At 33.0% G+C, this 17,945-nt stretch overlaps 1 protein-coding gene across 1 annotated transcript in view; it reads right to left on the reverse strand.

Moving 5' to 3' along the window:
* Positions 1 to 17,945, reverse strand: part of LOC100375385 (hepatocyte growth factor receptor-like) — a 61,644-nt gene that overhangs the window by 13,928 nt on the left and 29,771 nt on the right. Inside the window, exons 4-11 of the mRNA XM_006820892.3 lie at positions 13,339 to 13,527; positions 8,692 to 8,838; positions 7,928 to 8,107; positions 4,583 to 4,731; positions 2,425 to 2,566; positions 1,889 to 2,025; positions 1,280 to 1,444; positions 263 to 368 (exon numbers count right to left, since the gene is read on the reverse strand). Coding sequence (XP_006820955.3) covers positions 263 to 368; positions 1,280 to 1,444; positions 1,889 to 2,025; positions 2,425 to 2,566; positions 4,583 to 4,731; positions 7,928 to 8,107; positions 8,692 to 8,838; positions 13,339 to 13,527 — 1,215 coding nt within the window. The remainder of the gene's footprint in view (positions 1 to 262; positions 369 to 1,279; positions 1,445 to 1,888; positions 2,026 to 2,424; positions 2,567 to 4,582; positions 4,732 to 7,927; positions 8,108 to 8,691; positions 8,839 to 13,338; positions 13,528 to 17,945) is intronic.

Raw genomic sequence — 17,945 nt, forward strand, 5'->3', positions numbered from 1 at the left:
TTTAGATGAAATTTGTCAAAAGTCAACAATTTTAATACATGCATATCTGCGGCATAAAACTCCCTTTCAAAGTAACTTCATACTTTCCCTGAATTTGCAAATTTTGTGAAAAAATTGCACTTGCGAAAAAAAAAATAAGTAAGAATTGTTATAATAATTGTTTGTGTGAGTTTATACATAGACTGGTCCATGATGAATGCTACTTTAAAAATATTGTGAGAGGGGATGAAAGACTACTCATACAATTATATATAATACCAACCTCTCTCAGTGTATCAGGTCCACTACTTGTCATGACAGTCGCTTCAAGTATACTCTCTGTTACAATATGTAAATTATGACCTTTGACTACCAGCATCGCCCCACCACTGAAATAAAACATAATTATAAATTGTAAAAAATGTGTAGACTGAATTGAAAATCATTAAATTCCATACTTGCTAGATTAATAGTAGCATGTGTACTTAGAAATTGCCAAAAGTGTGGCTAGAATCATCATATAACTATTTTTAATGATCCAGTATATAAATAATGGCAATGTTTAGATTATTGTGCATTTATATCAGAGATATGCTTCTAATAGGACAAATATGGTATATTTGTGGTAGCAGGCAATTCCCAATAGAGTCAAACAATAATGTAAACAGGCCTGAACACTACGAATAGTGAAAAGACAGGAACTTTAGTTTTCTATCATTTTCTTAGGTTACTCAACATTTTTAGCCATCATATGTAAACTTTAATTTTACACAATTTCAGTCTAATAACAGGGTAATATCTCCTAACAATAATAATAATACTAGAATTGGGTATCTCAGACAACAATGAAATCAATACATGATACGGTATAACATTCTCAACCTGACTATTTGAAGAGCAATCTTCCAGTCACTAATACACTGTTAAAATCAAAATAAGTTCCACTAGTAAACTTTAGTTATCTTGAAATATTAATAAATCATCATTTTAGGTATTAAAAATTAAAGCAAAATGAAACACTTATATTACCAAATTTTTATTTTACCAAGTATTTTTTGATACATATGAGTCTTGAATAACCTATTATCTGAATTTTCATGACGGCAACTTCTAGAAAATCGCGTACAACAACACATATAAGCTCTTTGAGTATTTTTCAAAAAGAAGATATCCTCAGGCAGTAAAGCAATCAGCTATAGTCCATCTCATCATAGACTTGCATATATAAAACACCAGTCTATATAATCAAACCACTGTACACAATTCCACGTATCGCTTTCTGGGTAACACACATGCTCACCTGAGGAAGCCTTTTTTTGGGTTGATATCGTAAATCTGGGGATCAGTCGTATAATTGTAGTTCTCATCACTAGTTCTAACAGCATTGTCAATGGTGATTACAAGTGGTCCATATGACATCTCAGCTGTTGCCGAGGTTGTACAGTGAACTTGACCAAACATAGCCCTGTGGAGAGAGGTTATATGTGAATATATCAATAACACACTTTTTCTCTCTTGAGATTGACAAAAACAATACAGAATTCCATATCAAATTTCTAAATCCTAAAAAGTGTCCAGAAATGGAGATCTAAGCATTTTTAACAATAAATGACATACAGGTTGAAAGTGCACATGATACATCAGTAATGCTGCAGACTCGTTCAAAGTTCGTGCATGACGCGCATCATCATTAGCTCATATTGACCCAAATTTGTATGAAGCGACCGTACACTTCAAGGAGTTTGCAATACCATATTTCAAAAGAGTAAGCTGTAAATCCTTGATGTTACATCAAATGGATATTTGGAGGATAATCTTAAGTTAACCAACTGTGAACAAGGAAGTCAAAATTAATTATGCATATGCAGTATTAAGACAAAATAACTTTAAAAGACTTCATTCTACTTACTTGGTAATCTGACATGGTTCGCCGGCAACCATAACCGCTCTATCAGTTCCAACATCCAGATATTTCCCAGTCACAACAACTTTGGTTCCGCCTGACTGAGCACCAAATTTGGGGGTAAAATTGTTTATAACAGGATCCTAGAAAAAAAAAGTTTGGGATAAAGTGACAACCAAATACTGTTAAAAAAACAGAAACTCTGGCCTCATGGAATTGGTCAATTATAAGAGCATTTGAGAGGATGATAGCCTTGATTTAATTAAAGTCATGTGACTTCTTCCATAAGGACCTCACATTCATTGTATAATTTGTTTTGCTAATTTTCGGTAAAATGATCATAATTCTTCCATTGCTAAAAAGTCTTGAAAAAATTGTTGTTGTTGGTAATGAATGAAGGTTGTTTCAATACATGCAGACAATTCAAGTAAACTACTTACAGCTAGAATTCTAGTACCAACAAAACATCACAGTATTTTTTTGTGCCTCACAGAATTATTTTTTAATATAGAAATGCAATGAAATCACTTCAAAAATCTTACCACGTATGAAAAAGAGTTTTCATAATTTGACACGGTAGTACCATCTACGATATAACCCAGTGATGCATCGTCACTAGCATGGTGAATGGTAACCGAGACGGGACCACGTCCATGCGGATTAGGTTTAGTTCTACATACTAATCTAAAATAAAAACAACACACTCTGCATTAACTTTTTTGTTATATTCTTAAATTTTTCTTTAAATGAACCCTAATTTGAGTTTTTACTCAAAAAATTTGGCTATTTTAGTCCCAATCTTCAGAAGGAAAGTGCAGAAATGGGATTATTTTTGAAATAGTGATGAAAAGAGGGATTTAGTGGTAAAAAGGTTAAACTGAGATTGCGACAGATGCAGTCTGTACACAGCTGTCCTATACAAAATAACATGGTTTGTAGTGAGACACTCTACAAAACTGATTAATATGTACACAATCAATCTAGTCTGTATCAGCCATACTACTTATTAGCTAGATTCTGAAAAGTAGAAGCTTAAAGGCCAAGCAGTGCTATATTATGTACTTTGTCTCGCTAATAACAGAACACTTTCAGTACAAGTCAATTTAGGATTCCTTGGCTGATTTTCTATGAGGTTATGTTCCATGAAAGAATTCACACATTCTGTCTACGTGAAAGTGCACTTCCATTTGCTCAGATATTTAGTGATAAATCGGATTAAAACCTAAGGCACATGTAATTTTCTTTTGCTATCTGATCAAAGATGGCCGACAGGCAGCAATGTTATTTTTACTTCTGATCTAGGACTTTTATCGATCTAAACTAGGCACTGTATAAACACATTACAAATTATATATATGCATTCAAGTTCCTCCAATATCTACTGTAAATGGGTTAATTATTCACTGGGTTTTTAATTTTGCTTATTTCGCTGACTGGAAAATGCGCTAAATTAAAAACCCAGTGAATATGTAAAATTTAGCGTAGAACACATTTTCTAATTGATAAAACCGTGAATTTAAAACCCACTGAATATGCCTGAAATGGTAAATCAGTGAAATTTAAAACCAGTGAAAATTAGTCATTTTACAGTATTATATTAACAGGTTTGTTTTACAATCGTCTAATTGATGGGTAGCACAATGGTTACACATGTTTTGCCAGCATCAGGAAGAGTACCAGCTCAAGATTTGCTGCTTAATTAACAGTCACAAAAAAAAAAGGAATTTCTGCCCTCTAACAAGAGTCACAGCATTAAGTCATCCAGTCAAATGGGAATGTAAAGCTGTTAGAACCAGTGTGCTGTTTCTCAATGTACATAAAAAATTCACAATATTGTTATTCGCACCAATTATTTCTGAATAATTGAAAACCAAAAATTCATCATTTCCCATATGTGTAGGTGCTCTAATAGAAACCGTACCTGCACCAATTTAATAGAAGCCGCGGTTTCTAATACAGATTTTACAGTAGTACTTATTACTGAACAATTAGACAGAAACTTTCTCTTGAAGGTGGAGTGTCCATGACTGCTTTAACCTTTTTACCACCAGTTGCCTCATTTCATTATAAATTCACAAAATAGTCCTGTTTATAGTTTGCACTTTCCTTCAGAGCCATTTTTTTTTTCAGTATAAAAAAATAAAAATTTACTCCAATTTTGTCTGTTGGCTTCAAAATTAGGATTAATTTCCAGAAATATTGAAGAACTATAAGAAAAAAGTGGGAAAAAATTTGTGCCAAAGAAAGTCATGTGGTACGCGTGGCAAGGGTTAACTGCATATTTGAAATTTTTTTTTGTAGCAGTGAAAAATTCACTGTGATGAAGCATAGAGTGACAACGACTTTCGAAAAATGTTTTCTTCACAAATACCATGAAATCATCAAACTGAGAATATTCCTGGCAGTGAAAAGTGAGTGGTTTACAGTAAGTATAGACTTGACATATACATTCACCAGCATCAAAACCCACACAGTAATTAAATAATTAGTTGAATGAAACACAGGTGTGGTTACTTGCACAGGCTGCTAGATATATTAAGGCATGCACAAGCTGACATATACAAATTACCCTGTCTTTAACTTTACCCCTGATTAAATACAAGATTACAAGAGAAAATACAGCTAATGACCCTTTAATGAAAAACGATTGCAAATTCCTAGAAGTCTATCACACGCGACTTAGTCAGAATCCACACTTACTCATGTACACTGCTTTGCTCTGGTAGAGGTTCACAAAACTGACCTGCTACCGTCACTTGATGCGTATTCTGACCAATGCCAACTCCTAAGTTATCGCCGCTGATAGTGACCAATGTACCACCTTCAATTGGACCTTCTCGAGTGGCAACCTACAGAAAAATAAAACATGACATATTTGAAATGTCTTCCAATTAATACTATTCATGAAAGAATCTTTAAGAAAGGCATTCACTGGTTGAGCAACAAAAATACCCATCCTGCAAACCAATCAACAAACAACTTGCCTATCGTCTGTTGTTTGATAATTGTACGAGAAGATGATGTCTAATTATGCGATAAGGCAACATTTCTAGCACAAAATACAAAGAGATAGTTCATCTAAACTGTCATCATCTCCAGAAACATAGAGGCAAACCATATCTACGGATACATGTGTATAACCGATTATTTACTTCATAAAGATAAAAACTCTTCTAAAAATTGTTTTACACTCATTCTGCGTTTGATGTGAGCAAAATGTGACTGCCTTCGTTGCATGAATACATCAGTGCATATAGTAAGTCAGATCACTGATGCATCAGTGTGGCGATACTGAGCAGCAAGTGGAGACCTGTATAATTATTTATAAAGGGATATAAAGATAGAAAGTAATTTATCACATTACCGGGAGTTCTGATGATATCATTCCATTACATGAAAACTATTTTCTGTCACTAAATAGATAATATAATTTTTTTTTCAACATATTTATCGTTGGATTTTTTACCACTATGGTAGGATATTAAATTCTAATTTTGTAATCAACATGTTGCTTGAGTGAAGATTGCATAATGAAGCAGAAAACATACCTATTCATGCAGGTAGAAAAACCGATGCTCTCCCAACTCTATCAGTAGTAAATTGAGATTTATTTGTTCTTCAAAATTTACTAAATATCTTGAGATGATTTAGTAAAATCACATTATGAAGTTTATGGGGAATGTTTGCATTTCTTGTTTTGTTTGTTTGTTTTTAATTATCACAATTACTCTGAAACAATTGTAGAGTGTATCCAGGGAGAGTCATTGCCATATCATTTTTGAAGCTAGATCATCTTTAATAAATAAATTACATCACTAAACATTTAATTTCATCTTTAATATTACCTATGCCTGTCTGTCAATGATACATGTAGTAATAAAGCCATGTCTAAAATGTCACCTATCACGTAAAATTCAAAATTTTAGCATATTTTCTATGTAACCAAAGGGAAATTATTTTCATTTTATCAAAAAATATCATAAAAAATGTAGAAAAATTCATAAAAATTGGTATAATATGTTGAACCAAAAATTTAGCAGGAAATATTAAAAACAAATGGTTAACACAACAAAGCTTCTAATGTTTTTGCTACTTTTCTTTGAATACTTTAAATTCATGTAACCTACACATGCTTTCTTTATACTGCATGTGGGGTTATATTAAAGCAAGAAACAGAAAAGTGCATGTCTAAAATCTATATTGAAATGGAAATAGTAATTGGCTGGTTTTTGATTATTTATGGCTATCTTCCTAGTAAAACTGAGAATTTACAATCATAAGTTGACAGGTTTGTAGAAATTAATAATAATAAAAGTTGTGACTGTGTAAAATTCTGAGAGGCTAATAAAATGACAAGTAGACAGAGGGTTGGCTGAAAGCCTGCTGGCATAATATTTAAGATCATAACACCAAAACAGTGATACTTATAGTACCAAATTGTATTATACATATACAATGTATGTTGCAACGTTTCACGACATGACATCACGGATGACTGTGTTGATATGATTTCATTAAACACAAGGAATTTAATTTTAATTCACTGCAGACCCTGCTCGATACCAATTATGTTTTCATTTAGAAACACATCTCAAACTGAATGTTGCACAATAATGTATTTTCACTTGTCATTTTTTTCTGCTACTAAGTGTCAAATTTAGATTTTACAAATTTTTATTTCATTCAAGAAATTTTAATATTAAAGTGATTCTGACCCTAAATGATGCAAGATTGATAACTGAATAATTTTTGCTGATAGAAATTTTCACAATTTGATGATAAAATTTTGTGAAAGTAATTTCCGCTGATTTAAAATTCTGTGATTTCCACTGATTCGTTAAAATGTGTTTCTCATGAAATTGAAGTGGTTTGCAGTATGACAAAATGAATAATGGTCATGTACATTGATCCTTTTAAGCATGGCAGTATCTGCTGAATTCTTGGAAAGAACAAATGTTAATTATAGCCATTGTAAGCATATAATTAGGAATCGTGGATATGTAAATTTCCCAGTATGCATCAGTGTTACCAGCAGTGCAGCTAATTTGCATATCAATAGTGACTAATCAGCATATGTATGAATGATAATCTTTATTACAATTCACTGCGTATTGTGTGAAAGGTGCAAACTGAACGACTGCTGCAAAAAATGATTTTATTTTAAACATTGCGCTGAGATACACTTACTTTTTCTGCTTAACTGCAAACTATATGAAAATGAAAGAAACCAACTAAACACTAAGTCAAAAATGTCACTCCCAAACATGACAGATGAAGAAAAAATGATAGCTATGATGAACAACAATGAAAATAAAACAATTATAAAACTAGCTAAATACATATACGAATGTTTCAAAATTAGAGAAAATAACATGAAAAAGCCTTCATTCTCATCCAAATAAACAACAATATTTATATCAAGGCATATCTGCAAGTTTTTTTTTTTTTTTTTTTTTTCTGTTATCATCATTTTTATGTTATTTTATTTTATTATCTTTCTTGTTTTTTCTTTCATCCACACTTTATTGTAATTTAACTCAAGATCCTATAAAGGAAACAATATCAATAAAGTTTATTATTATTATTATTACTTCATCAAAATTGATCATCATCAAAAGAAATTATTATGTGTTGAAATATCTCCAAAATATTTTTTTGAAATACCACTACTACTGGGTAGTATGCTGTTCCAATGCTATGATCGTTGTTTGCCGTTACGCTCGATTTCACGCATGAAGTGGGATCTCACAGTGAATGGTATATGCTCATTAATCTTACATAAGTTCTACAGTTTACTTGAAAATTCAAGCATGGCTGTACTGCCATCAACATCAGAATGGTACAACATCAGAACGATAATAAATTCCCAATACTAAAGCTGATGAAACAAGTTTTAAACAAAAATCTACACAAATCTTCTCAGCTGAATTCAATATTGTAGACAATCTCTTGAATACATGTATGAAATCAACATAATATACTATCTACAAAAATGGATCAAATTCTGGCTTATTTATATACCACACCGTTGAGTACAAGTCTTACCGTATGAATAGTTGGCGGACATGTTGATCTGCCCCATAGAACACCGTTACCAACACAGTCTTGTCTGGTTGAACATTCTGACTTTCCTTCACACCAACCACACTCCACCGGATCGGGAGTTGTAACACACACTGAACAGTCAGTGTACAAACTGCATGTATGAACCGGCACTTTGAAAACCTACAAAAGTAAATATAAAGTGAGAATAAATTGCATTACACAGTCCCTGTGACTTCTTAAGTTTAAGAAATATATAAAGTTTGAAAATGAACAATAAGAGAATGTCAGAGCTATGGCTCCAAAACTGCACTAAAAAAAATGGCCACCAGTCGGCCATTTTGAGTCCAATCATGTACCATGTTTGATCAAAATCTGTCTCTGTTCATGCATGAAATTGGCGAAATATGTTTTTTTTTATATTTACTTCATTCTTGAAGGAGAGAAGGAAATCACTTAGACTGAATGATAATAGATTTTAAAATCGTCCCAACCACTCATAAATATCATACTACATGTATTGAACGTTAAATACTTTTATGAGCTCACATCGAGCAGGTCCCACTACAAATGCCGCAGCGATGTGGCTGTTAGAAAAAAATCCCAAGAGATTTGAGCCATACACCCTTAGTGTGTAAATGAACATGTCAGAATATAGAATTAAGAACAATGACTCAAGTCAGTCTTTCGCTGACAATTATGCGACGCAATTGATTCAGGAGTTGCTGACACAAAGACATGAATTATTTTTTTTTTATTTATCGTACCTGTTGGTCTGACATGACAAATATGTACTGGTTACTGTTGTCCATTACCATATCTTGTTTAATTGGTGAGTTATTTGTCAATGTTATATTCTGATATGGCTTACGCAATTCGTGCGGTGAATTTTCCCCCTCGGCATTAACAATAACCTACAGAGAAATAAAATTCAATTCAGAAATCGGCTAACAACAAAAATCATACTTTTACAATCCAGTAGTGAACGTCAATTTTAATAAAACGAACGTAACAGATCTGGACATAGAGAAAATGTCTGGTTTTAAACAATTAACTTCTTTTAAAAATCCCAGCATGCATTGCAACAGATTTGTAGAATCGATGTGCCCCTCCACCCTCAAGCACATCAATCACTAGCCCACAATGCTGTATCATACATGACAGACAGTTACCTTAAGTAGCAATATCGTTGCAAGTATAATACAAATGACTGCAGAACATCCACTCTAATTGCCTATCTATGATAGCATCTCCAACATGCCTTATGCTAAACAAAGTAAAACTTAATTAATGTTAACTGACAGACTTCAAGACTCTGTTACAGTCCAGAATTCTTTTGGTTCTACTTTTACTTCAGACAGATTCATAATGAGATAATTAAGCAATATTTCATTTAATTAATCAGTTTTGCTTTTACATGTATTATATAAAATGATGACAATTCAAATTGAGACATTTTGAGTGATTAAATCCATTACGCAGCAAAGCCTGATTCTAAAAGTAAGAATAATTCATGAAATAAATAAATCACATTAAAGTCTGGAGAGAGTATTGTAGATTTGTCTTTAAACATCTGAGAAATTAGAGAAACCATTTATATGACCCACTGCAGAGATAAATTTATTCAACCTTTCAACAATTGGTACACACTCAGTACATATGCACATGCGTCATATTGTTCTCTACCAATTGGGGGCTATTGTCAGTGATTACCTCCCCTAGGGAATTGAAAATTGTTCCATCGATTGAGAGGAGTATATGCGGGCACGAAGAGTCGGTTTGTTGAATCAAATCACTGATTGTGCCTTATGTAATCAGACGAACTTGGTCAGCAATTATTAGGTACATTCAGAATTGTGTGGTGAATACGGAGCCAGTGAATATCAAAATTAGCCACGTAGTAATTTTCTAAGAAATACGCCACTAACTGTGGTGGCATCTTAACAATGGTAAAGTCAATTGTGCGATGTACAATGTCACACGTTCAAACAGTCCAATCAAATTTGTAAGGTGAGAGACAGTATAACCAGATATGCCACTCAGTTTCTTATGCTGTAAGACAGACTGATTCTAGAGGGTGACTTGCTAATTAACAATATAGCTGCAAGCAGCAATGATTGCCTTATAGCCAGTGATCTACTCATTAGACACTAGAATACAAGTACTGGTACAATCAAATGCCACAAACATTAAAGGAAATAGAACAAACGTTCACAGCGACATCTGTTAGTGGATCACGTTATATTATGTATAATCATTGGGGTGCATTAACAAGTCCACAATCGCCATATATATCATTTTTGAAAAATGTATCAAATATGTTTAAAACAGTCTAATTTTGACATAAATCACAGACTCTACTGGAGGGTCTATGTATAAATACAGAATTGGATCTTACCATATTACATAGATATAGTGCATCTGTAACTCAATGCATGAATGTGAGCACCCTAAAATTTAATTTAAACTGGTCCCGTCCACACAGAAAATTGTTGTGGGTGTAGTACATTTAAGTATTTAATAGAGAAACAAACATCGACAAAAGAAATATACATAATGTAGTCAATTAAGTAAAGCAAATAGGCACTAATTGCTAATTGGTAAAAGGTCATCAAAACCTGTTACCTGATGGTCGAAACAGTTCTGACTTGTCAGAACATGTGGTAGCCAACTAATACACACCCACAATACAAATTCTGATTCTGGCTCAAAGTGACATGCCAACCAAACTTCATCGAACAATAAGGTCAAATGTGTCACATATGCCCCCCCCCCACCCCCCAATCAGAAACAGGCACACATCAAATATCAAAGCCTGATATCAAAGCAAATGGGCTGGAGGTTTTTATGGAGAAGTTTAAAATGTTATTTTTTCTTTACCAAAATGCTGAAAATATTCAGTAAAAATAGCAAATTAAAAACAAAATAACCAAATCTGACAGATCCAAGGTCCTTGCTTATCAAGTATCAAAATAATTGGGCTTGTAGTTTTAAAGAAGTCAATTTTTAACTAAATATTAATCAAAACATTCACCAAAAATACAAAATTTGTAATATTGACACAAAATGAACAAATCTGAGAGAAAAGCATTTTCATTAGTGGTTTTAGAAGAGAAGTCCAAAATATCAATTTTTACCCAAAATGACTCATCGGCTGATGTACATAAATATAGCCTTTAATGCTCTTTGAAATGCTACCTGATCTACAGAATTGAAGTACTGGGTAGATAAAAGAAAACTCTAGAAATATTATAACAAAAGGAATACGTAAGTATCGGTAGGCCACAAGTCGATGATTTTTGACCAGCTCATAAATAATAATCAGCTCGATAATACTATGCTGTACCTTTGTACCAAGTTTAATAGAATGCATGCTATATCACTGTATACAAGAAGCCCAAATAAATAGTCCCCAGACTAAAAACATTTATTGGTATTTCATGGTAATATGATTACCGGTATTTAGCTCCATGCAGAGATGTTGATCATCACCTCAAAACACTGCAAGGCAGGAAAAGCCCAAAGGCACTAGACTATATAGTTCAGAGCTAGCAACAATTCCACTTCAGTCATATTATGCGATATTATATAGGTTTTTGAAAAATAGTTAATGTTAAACCATTTATTTACACTGGCATTTAATTTCACTATTTTGATGTTTTGAGCAAATTTACTGGGTTCCTGAACTTGGCAGTGAGTTCTATCACTATTTTGCATGTTCCCATGGATTTAATCAAAGAAAGCTTAGAAAGAACTCCCATGTGCTGAGAGTATTGGAGACACATTAAATAGAATTTGATATTACTTAGCTGAAAACTAATTAATATGCAAATCAGAAAATTAACATGAACAGATTTGATTGTAAAACTAATGAGGTCTGCGCAATGTAACAAAAACTCTATGTACCAAGTTTAATTGAAATGCGATTAGAACCAAAAAATTATGAATTATTATGCTAATTAGGGAAATAATATGAACAGAGTTTTACCCCAAACTAATTAGGTTTGTACATTGTCCTAGAGCATCTTTGTACTAAGTTTCATTAAAATGGAAATTAGTACTTTAGATATCAGTGTGAAAGCTTAAAATTGGTTAATTATGCAAATTGGGTAATTAATATGTACAGATTTTAACCCACAATTATTCAGGTCTGTCTATTGTCCTACAGCATCCATGTATAAACATTCATTGATATGTGATGATTAGTACCTGAGATATCAGTGTGAAAGTTGGAAATTGGTTAATTATGCAAATTAGGTGATTAATATGCACAAATATTTACCAAAAACTAATTGGGTCTCTGCATAATTCTAGATTCATTGAAATGTGATGATTAGTAATTTAGATATCAGTAGAAAAGCTGAAAATTAATTATGCAAATTAGGTAATTAATATGCACAATTATTTACCCTGAAACTAATCAGGTCTCTGCATAGTCCTAAAGGATCTATGTACCAAGTTTCATTGAAATGCGATGATTAGTACTTGAGATACCCGTGGAAAAGCTGAAAATTAACTAATTATGCAAATTAGGTGATTAATATTCACAAATATTTATCCGAAAAAATCAATCTCTCCATAGTCCTTGAGTATGTAAGTACTAAGTTTCATTGAAATGTAATGCTCACTACTTATATCAAAAGCTGAAAATTAATTAATTATGCAAATTAGGTAATTATATGTACTGATATTACCATAAAAACTATCAGGTCTGTGCAGTGTCATATGACATCTATGTACCAATTTTCATTGAAATGTGATGATTAGTACTTGAGATATCAGTGGAAAAACCGAAAATTGACTAATCATTATGCAAATTAGGTAATTAGTATCCACGGATTATTACCAAAAACTAATCAAAACCTAGCATTAGTTCAGAGCATCTATGTACCAAGTTTCATCAAAATCCAATGAGTGGTTGTTTAGATATCAGTGGAACTGTCATGGAACCACTAAAAAATAGCTAATTATCATGCAAATTAGGTAATTAATATGCACAGATTTTACCAAAAACTAATCAAATCTGCGCATATGTTCAGAGCATCTATGTACCAAGTTTCATCAAAATCCAATGAGTGGTTCTTTAGATATCAGTGGAACAGTCATAGAACAGCTAAAAATTAGCTAATTATCATGCAAATTAGGTAATTAAAGAGCATGGAATTTTACCGAAACCTAATCAAATCTGCGCATTGGCCCAGAGCATCTATGCACCAAGTTTCATCAAAAACCGATGTATGGTTCTTGAGATAGCAGTGGAACAGTCGGACACACATACACACATACACACACACACACACACACACACACACACACATACAGACACACTAACTGCAAAGACTCTCATTTTGTGCTTCGCACATGGGAGTCAATAATTAACAACTAACAAAACTAAGTACTATAAAGATACCTACTTTCATGAGAACGCCTGCATCTGTACCAATCAACACAATAGTGTGCCTATCATAAATATTCACTAGCACTGATGTGAAGATACTACCATGACCCGAATACCATAAGAAATCCTGAGCCGTTAGTGAGCGCTGAATCTGTATCGGATGAAGAATACCTGAACCACAAAAGTCATCTTGTATTTCTCTGTACTGAAAACAAAAAATTACAATAGGATATTGTTAGAAAACAAAGCTTGTATATTTTTTTTTTAACCAAAGTTATCAAACATCACAAGGTTTATTCAAACCACCAGTCAGTCAGTTACTCTTTAAAGAGACACAAGCTGTCTCAAAAAAAATGTTTTTAAAGACGAAAATAGTGATTGAAACTTGTAAAATATAAACAAATATGAACAAAAATATTATTATGGAGGAAAACAAGACAGGAATAGAATGTCAAAGACTATTTGTATCGTTTTGATTCTAATTTGCCATCGTTGGATCTCAGATGACCTTAGTAATTTGCATGACAACAAAGATTGTGTGGCCCATTTTGTTTTAATTTTCATAAGTTACACACACACAGAGTAGTGATAATAAATTGTGGTCAGCTGACCTGTTATTTATTTTGTCATCGCTGAACGTGGATATTCAGCAAGTTTAATATGCAGTGAAAAAAAAAAAGAAATTATACAGTTATTTCCTTTTTTACTGAAAAGGGGATAAATTAAATTAGAAATTTCACTCAAAGTTGTTTAAACTTTTGACATAAATCAATTCTATTTGTTATATTTTTAACTTTTAGAATCATATGGGCTGCAATAGACAAAGACATCTCTTTCCCACAAGCATTATTCAGAATATAGTTAATTTTGTTAAGAGAGACATCATTTGGCAACAGCGATAATAATAACATAAAAAATAGCTATTTATTTCCTTGCTTATAATTACATAACTGCATTATGGTTTCAAAGATTTGTGATCAAATAATACTTCCAATAACTACATGTTGCCATGTGTCAGGATACCACGTTTAAAGAGAATGTGACTGTTGTTGTGAACATCCTATCTCTTACCACAATAGACCCCCCAGGAGGGCTGTGGTAATAAAAACAGCAGTAAAATAGCCTTGGGTATAAATAATGATGGACAATTGAGTGTGAATGACCTAGTACTATTGTGTAACATTACAAAGAAGCATGTGAACTGTTTGCTATTTATTGAATAACAAAATGCCTATACACACTCTAAAAGGAGACGCATAGTACGGTAGTACACATGTAGTACACTCCAAAAAATACAAATACTTGATATATATATATATATATATATATATATATACATTATGTATCCATCCCATCTAAACTGTTTGGATAAATGTAAAAAACCATAAATATTACAAATTGTACTTATATATCAATTAATTAGGAATACTCTTTAGAACTTTTTAACTGGTAAAGGGATTATGAGGAGCCCATAATACTTTGAAACAATGTTGATGCATATCTGCGACCTGAAGGTACAATTTAAAGCGGTAGGATCATCACCTGCGCATGCTAACACCACATGCTAAAAATGCAAAGGCTCATGGGTAGATGCTTATTTGTAAACAATAACACGCTATGGCCATCTGACGCATGCGCAGGTGTCGACTCCATCGCTTTAACCATACAGGCCAGTAAAATGCAACATCACACTAAATGAACTTATAGAAAGTACAGTAACCACTACATGTGTATGATGCATCTCACATATAAATACTACTGAAGAGCACAGACCATTCCATGGTGATTTGTTTACATTTTTGCCAACCAGGCTGGGAATGTCTGATAACAAAATAATCTTTATTACACAACTGTACCATCAGTGATACCATATGGTATAACAACAACAATAATACTGCTGCTGGCTGATCAGCACTATATAAACTCCAGATCTGCTGTGCCCACAAGCTGTTTTATTAATATGAACATGTATATTTGATAACATCAACAGTAGCCAATGACACTATATTTTATTTCCTCAGGTGCGAACGACTGGTTCCCCGGACTGGTTCGCGCCAACCAGTCGCTGGGCACATGCACGAAAAACATGAACAAGTGAGATTCTTTACACAGTCGAGTATTTAATTTGACACCTGTCTGTATGAAGTTAAGCGATCTTAACTCCATGGTACTCCAAAGGCAGCGGAATCTTCCTAATCTGACTTTCTGAATAGTTTACTGATTCAAGCAATCTGATTTCCCCTCGATTTAAATTAGTCATAGTTTAACAACAAGTCCCAGACGTTCATCTCTCAATATCTACTTATAGTATGCAAGTAAGATAACAGATTTTGTTTACGTCATAAAATTAGAGATAATAGAAAGATTTAGAGGTATTTCATTTGTTCACATAATATTGATTATTTAATACCATTAGATGTTGCTGAGATACGAGACACCTGTGTCAGAACCACACATTTGCAAATTACTTTTTTGCAACACATCTGGGAAATGGATAATTTTTGTAAACTGCTACAGTATGAGTACTTCTGCAGTCTGGACAATCTGCTGTTTAATATGCAATGTTCCAGATTTTATCATTATAAGGGCATTTGACGGAGCTGTCACAGCATGCGATTCCATGATGTTTAAAAAATGATACTCAGCCAGTGAAATGTACATGCACTAACTGCTACAATATTGAGCATTTCTTTTTTAATTAATTGTAAAAATGTATATTTTTTCCTGAAATTAAAGCAGTTTTAGAATAAACTAAGGTTGATCAGAATTCAAACGATCTTTAAATATCCCAAATTATGAATTATTTCTGTTCTGTCCAAATTGTATACGGTACGTAATACACTGTATGCAAGATACAGACACTGAAAATCATTAAGTATTTTATAAACACTGTATTTGCTCCTTAAGTCATGCATGGACTTACGTAAATCAGCAAATGTTATTTTGGGTATGCATTGCTTCTATTGGAGAGGCACTTCTAGCAGTAATAGTAACAAATTGAATGGTACTGCATGTTACATGATATCGTAAAAATCTATAAAATTGAAACGAGCCAAAGTAAAAATAAAAGAGAATATACTGCACTTTGGAGAATTAACTGAGTAAAGGATCAACAAAGACCATAAATTTTATGAAACTTAAGTAAGAGTCTATACGGCGACTGCAATCAAGAATTTTTAGACTCGACCTTTAAAAAAAAGAGGTTTAAAGAAATAAACATGCAGTAATGGTTATTTATGATGTTAAATGCAAATACCATGAAAGAGATTAAGTAAAAAACAAGATATCACATGAAATTGCATATACATGTAACTGCCAAGCATAGCAGACAGTCTGTGAGTGCGCTGGCAGAACACTGATGAGATGCTCTCATCAATGTCCTGATTGGGTCAATCACCATCCCAGTTTGAAATCATTTCGAGCACTGTGCGTCTCTAATTTTACTTGATTACCAACAGCAGTGCAAGTGCTTGCATATCCATCTAGAGTAAAGACGTATGTCACATTTCACTATTGGTGCATGGACATCACTTTATACTCGTTACATTTCAATTCACTAGAGGGGGAAGGGATTGGAGTAATTAGAGAATTATCTACATTGCCTAGGGCGAAATCAATATTCTCTCTAATACTGTACATGTAATTTAGAATCATGAGAAATAGATTGAAACCTAAGGACAATCATAGGCCATACATTGTTGTACTGAATAGTGTTACACGTATGTAGTATACATGGTAACTGTGTGGCAGTGGAAACGCTTTGTATTATTGTGAAAGTTGTGAATCTGCATCATTTAATGCAGTTCACAATGCTGACAGCGATGGGATTACATTCCTGATTGCATTTTAGAAAGTTACACCCACCTAGTGTATTCATTACATATATGTACATTGCAATAATATTTCAACTGAAGATATTATATACGTTTTCACATGATATGCTCATAATAACACAATTTTTGGCAAAACATTTTACAGAGAAACACATTACCACCAACTATAGTGAATATGATACCCTGCGGTACTGATAATAAGTTTATAAATGACAACAAATGACACTCAAATATTGAACATTGTTGCCCACTTTATACCTTTGATGTAATCCAAAAAAAGCCTCTACAGATAACAAAAATAAATGCATTTCTGTAAAACCAGCTTATTTATTTATTTATATATGACCCCCCCCCCCACCTCCGTACCACGAATCATTAGTGAAGGAGCCAATCAGTCTTTATGGAATATTATCGGTGATAAATACGGCGGCGGTTATAAGAGACAATAGGGATTAGAATATCAGCAACGGGAAATTATGATTACCTAGCATGGTATTAAGACCTTATTCAATGATAGCAAACTCAAATGGTAGTTTTAAAACTCATTATAGTCTTTGATGGATGCTGCGATAAGCAGAAAGTTGAAAAAAGATTGATATGTGTGTAACTAGTAGGTTATTAATGAAGCTGCACACAACATTCTTATAATCTCCCGATATTTTTGCCTATTTTCTCATTTCAAGGAATGTGTATTTCTCCAGTCAGATATATATCGCACTCCCAGTTCATTAACTCATCTATGATTACATTTACATCATAAAATTCGGCTTCCCGGACTTCTACTTATGAG

Source organism: Saccoglossus kowalevskii, chromosome 3, assembly GCF_978046115.1.
Source record: "Saccoglossus kowalevskii chromosome 3, keSacKowa6.1, whole genome shotgun sequence".
NCBI lineage: Eukaryota > Metazoa > Hemichordata > Enteropneusta > Harrimaniidae > Saccoglossus > Saccoglossus kowalevskii.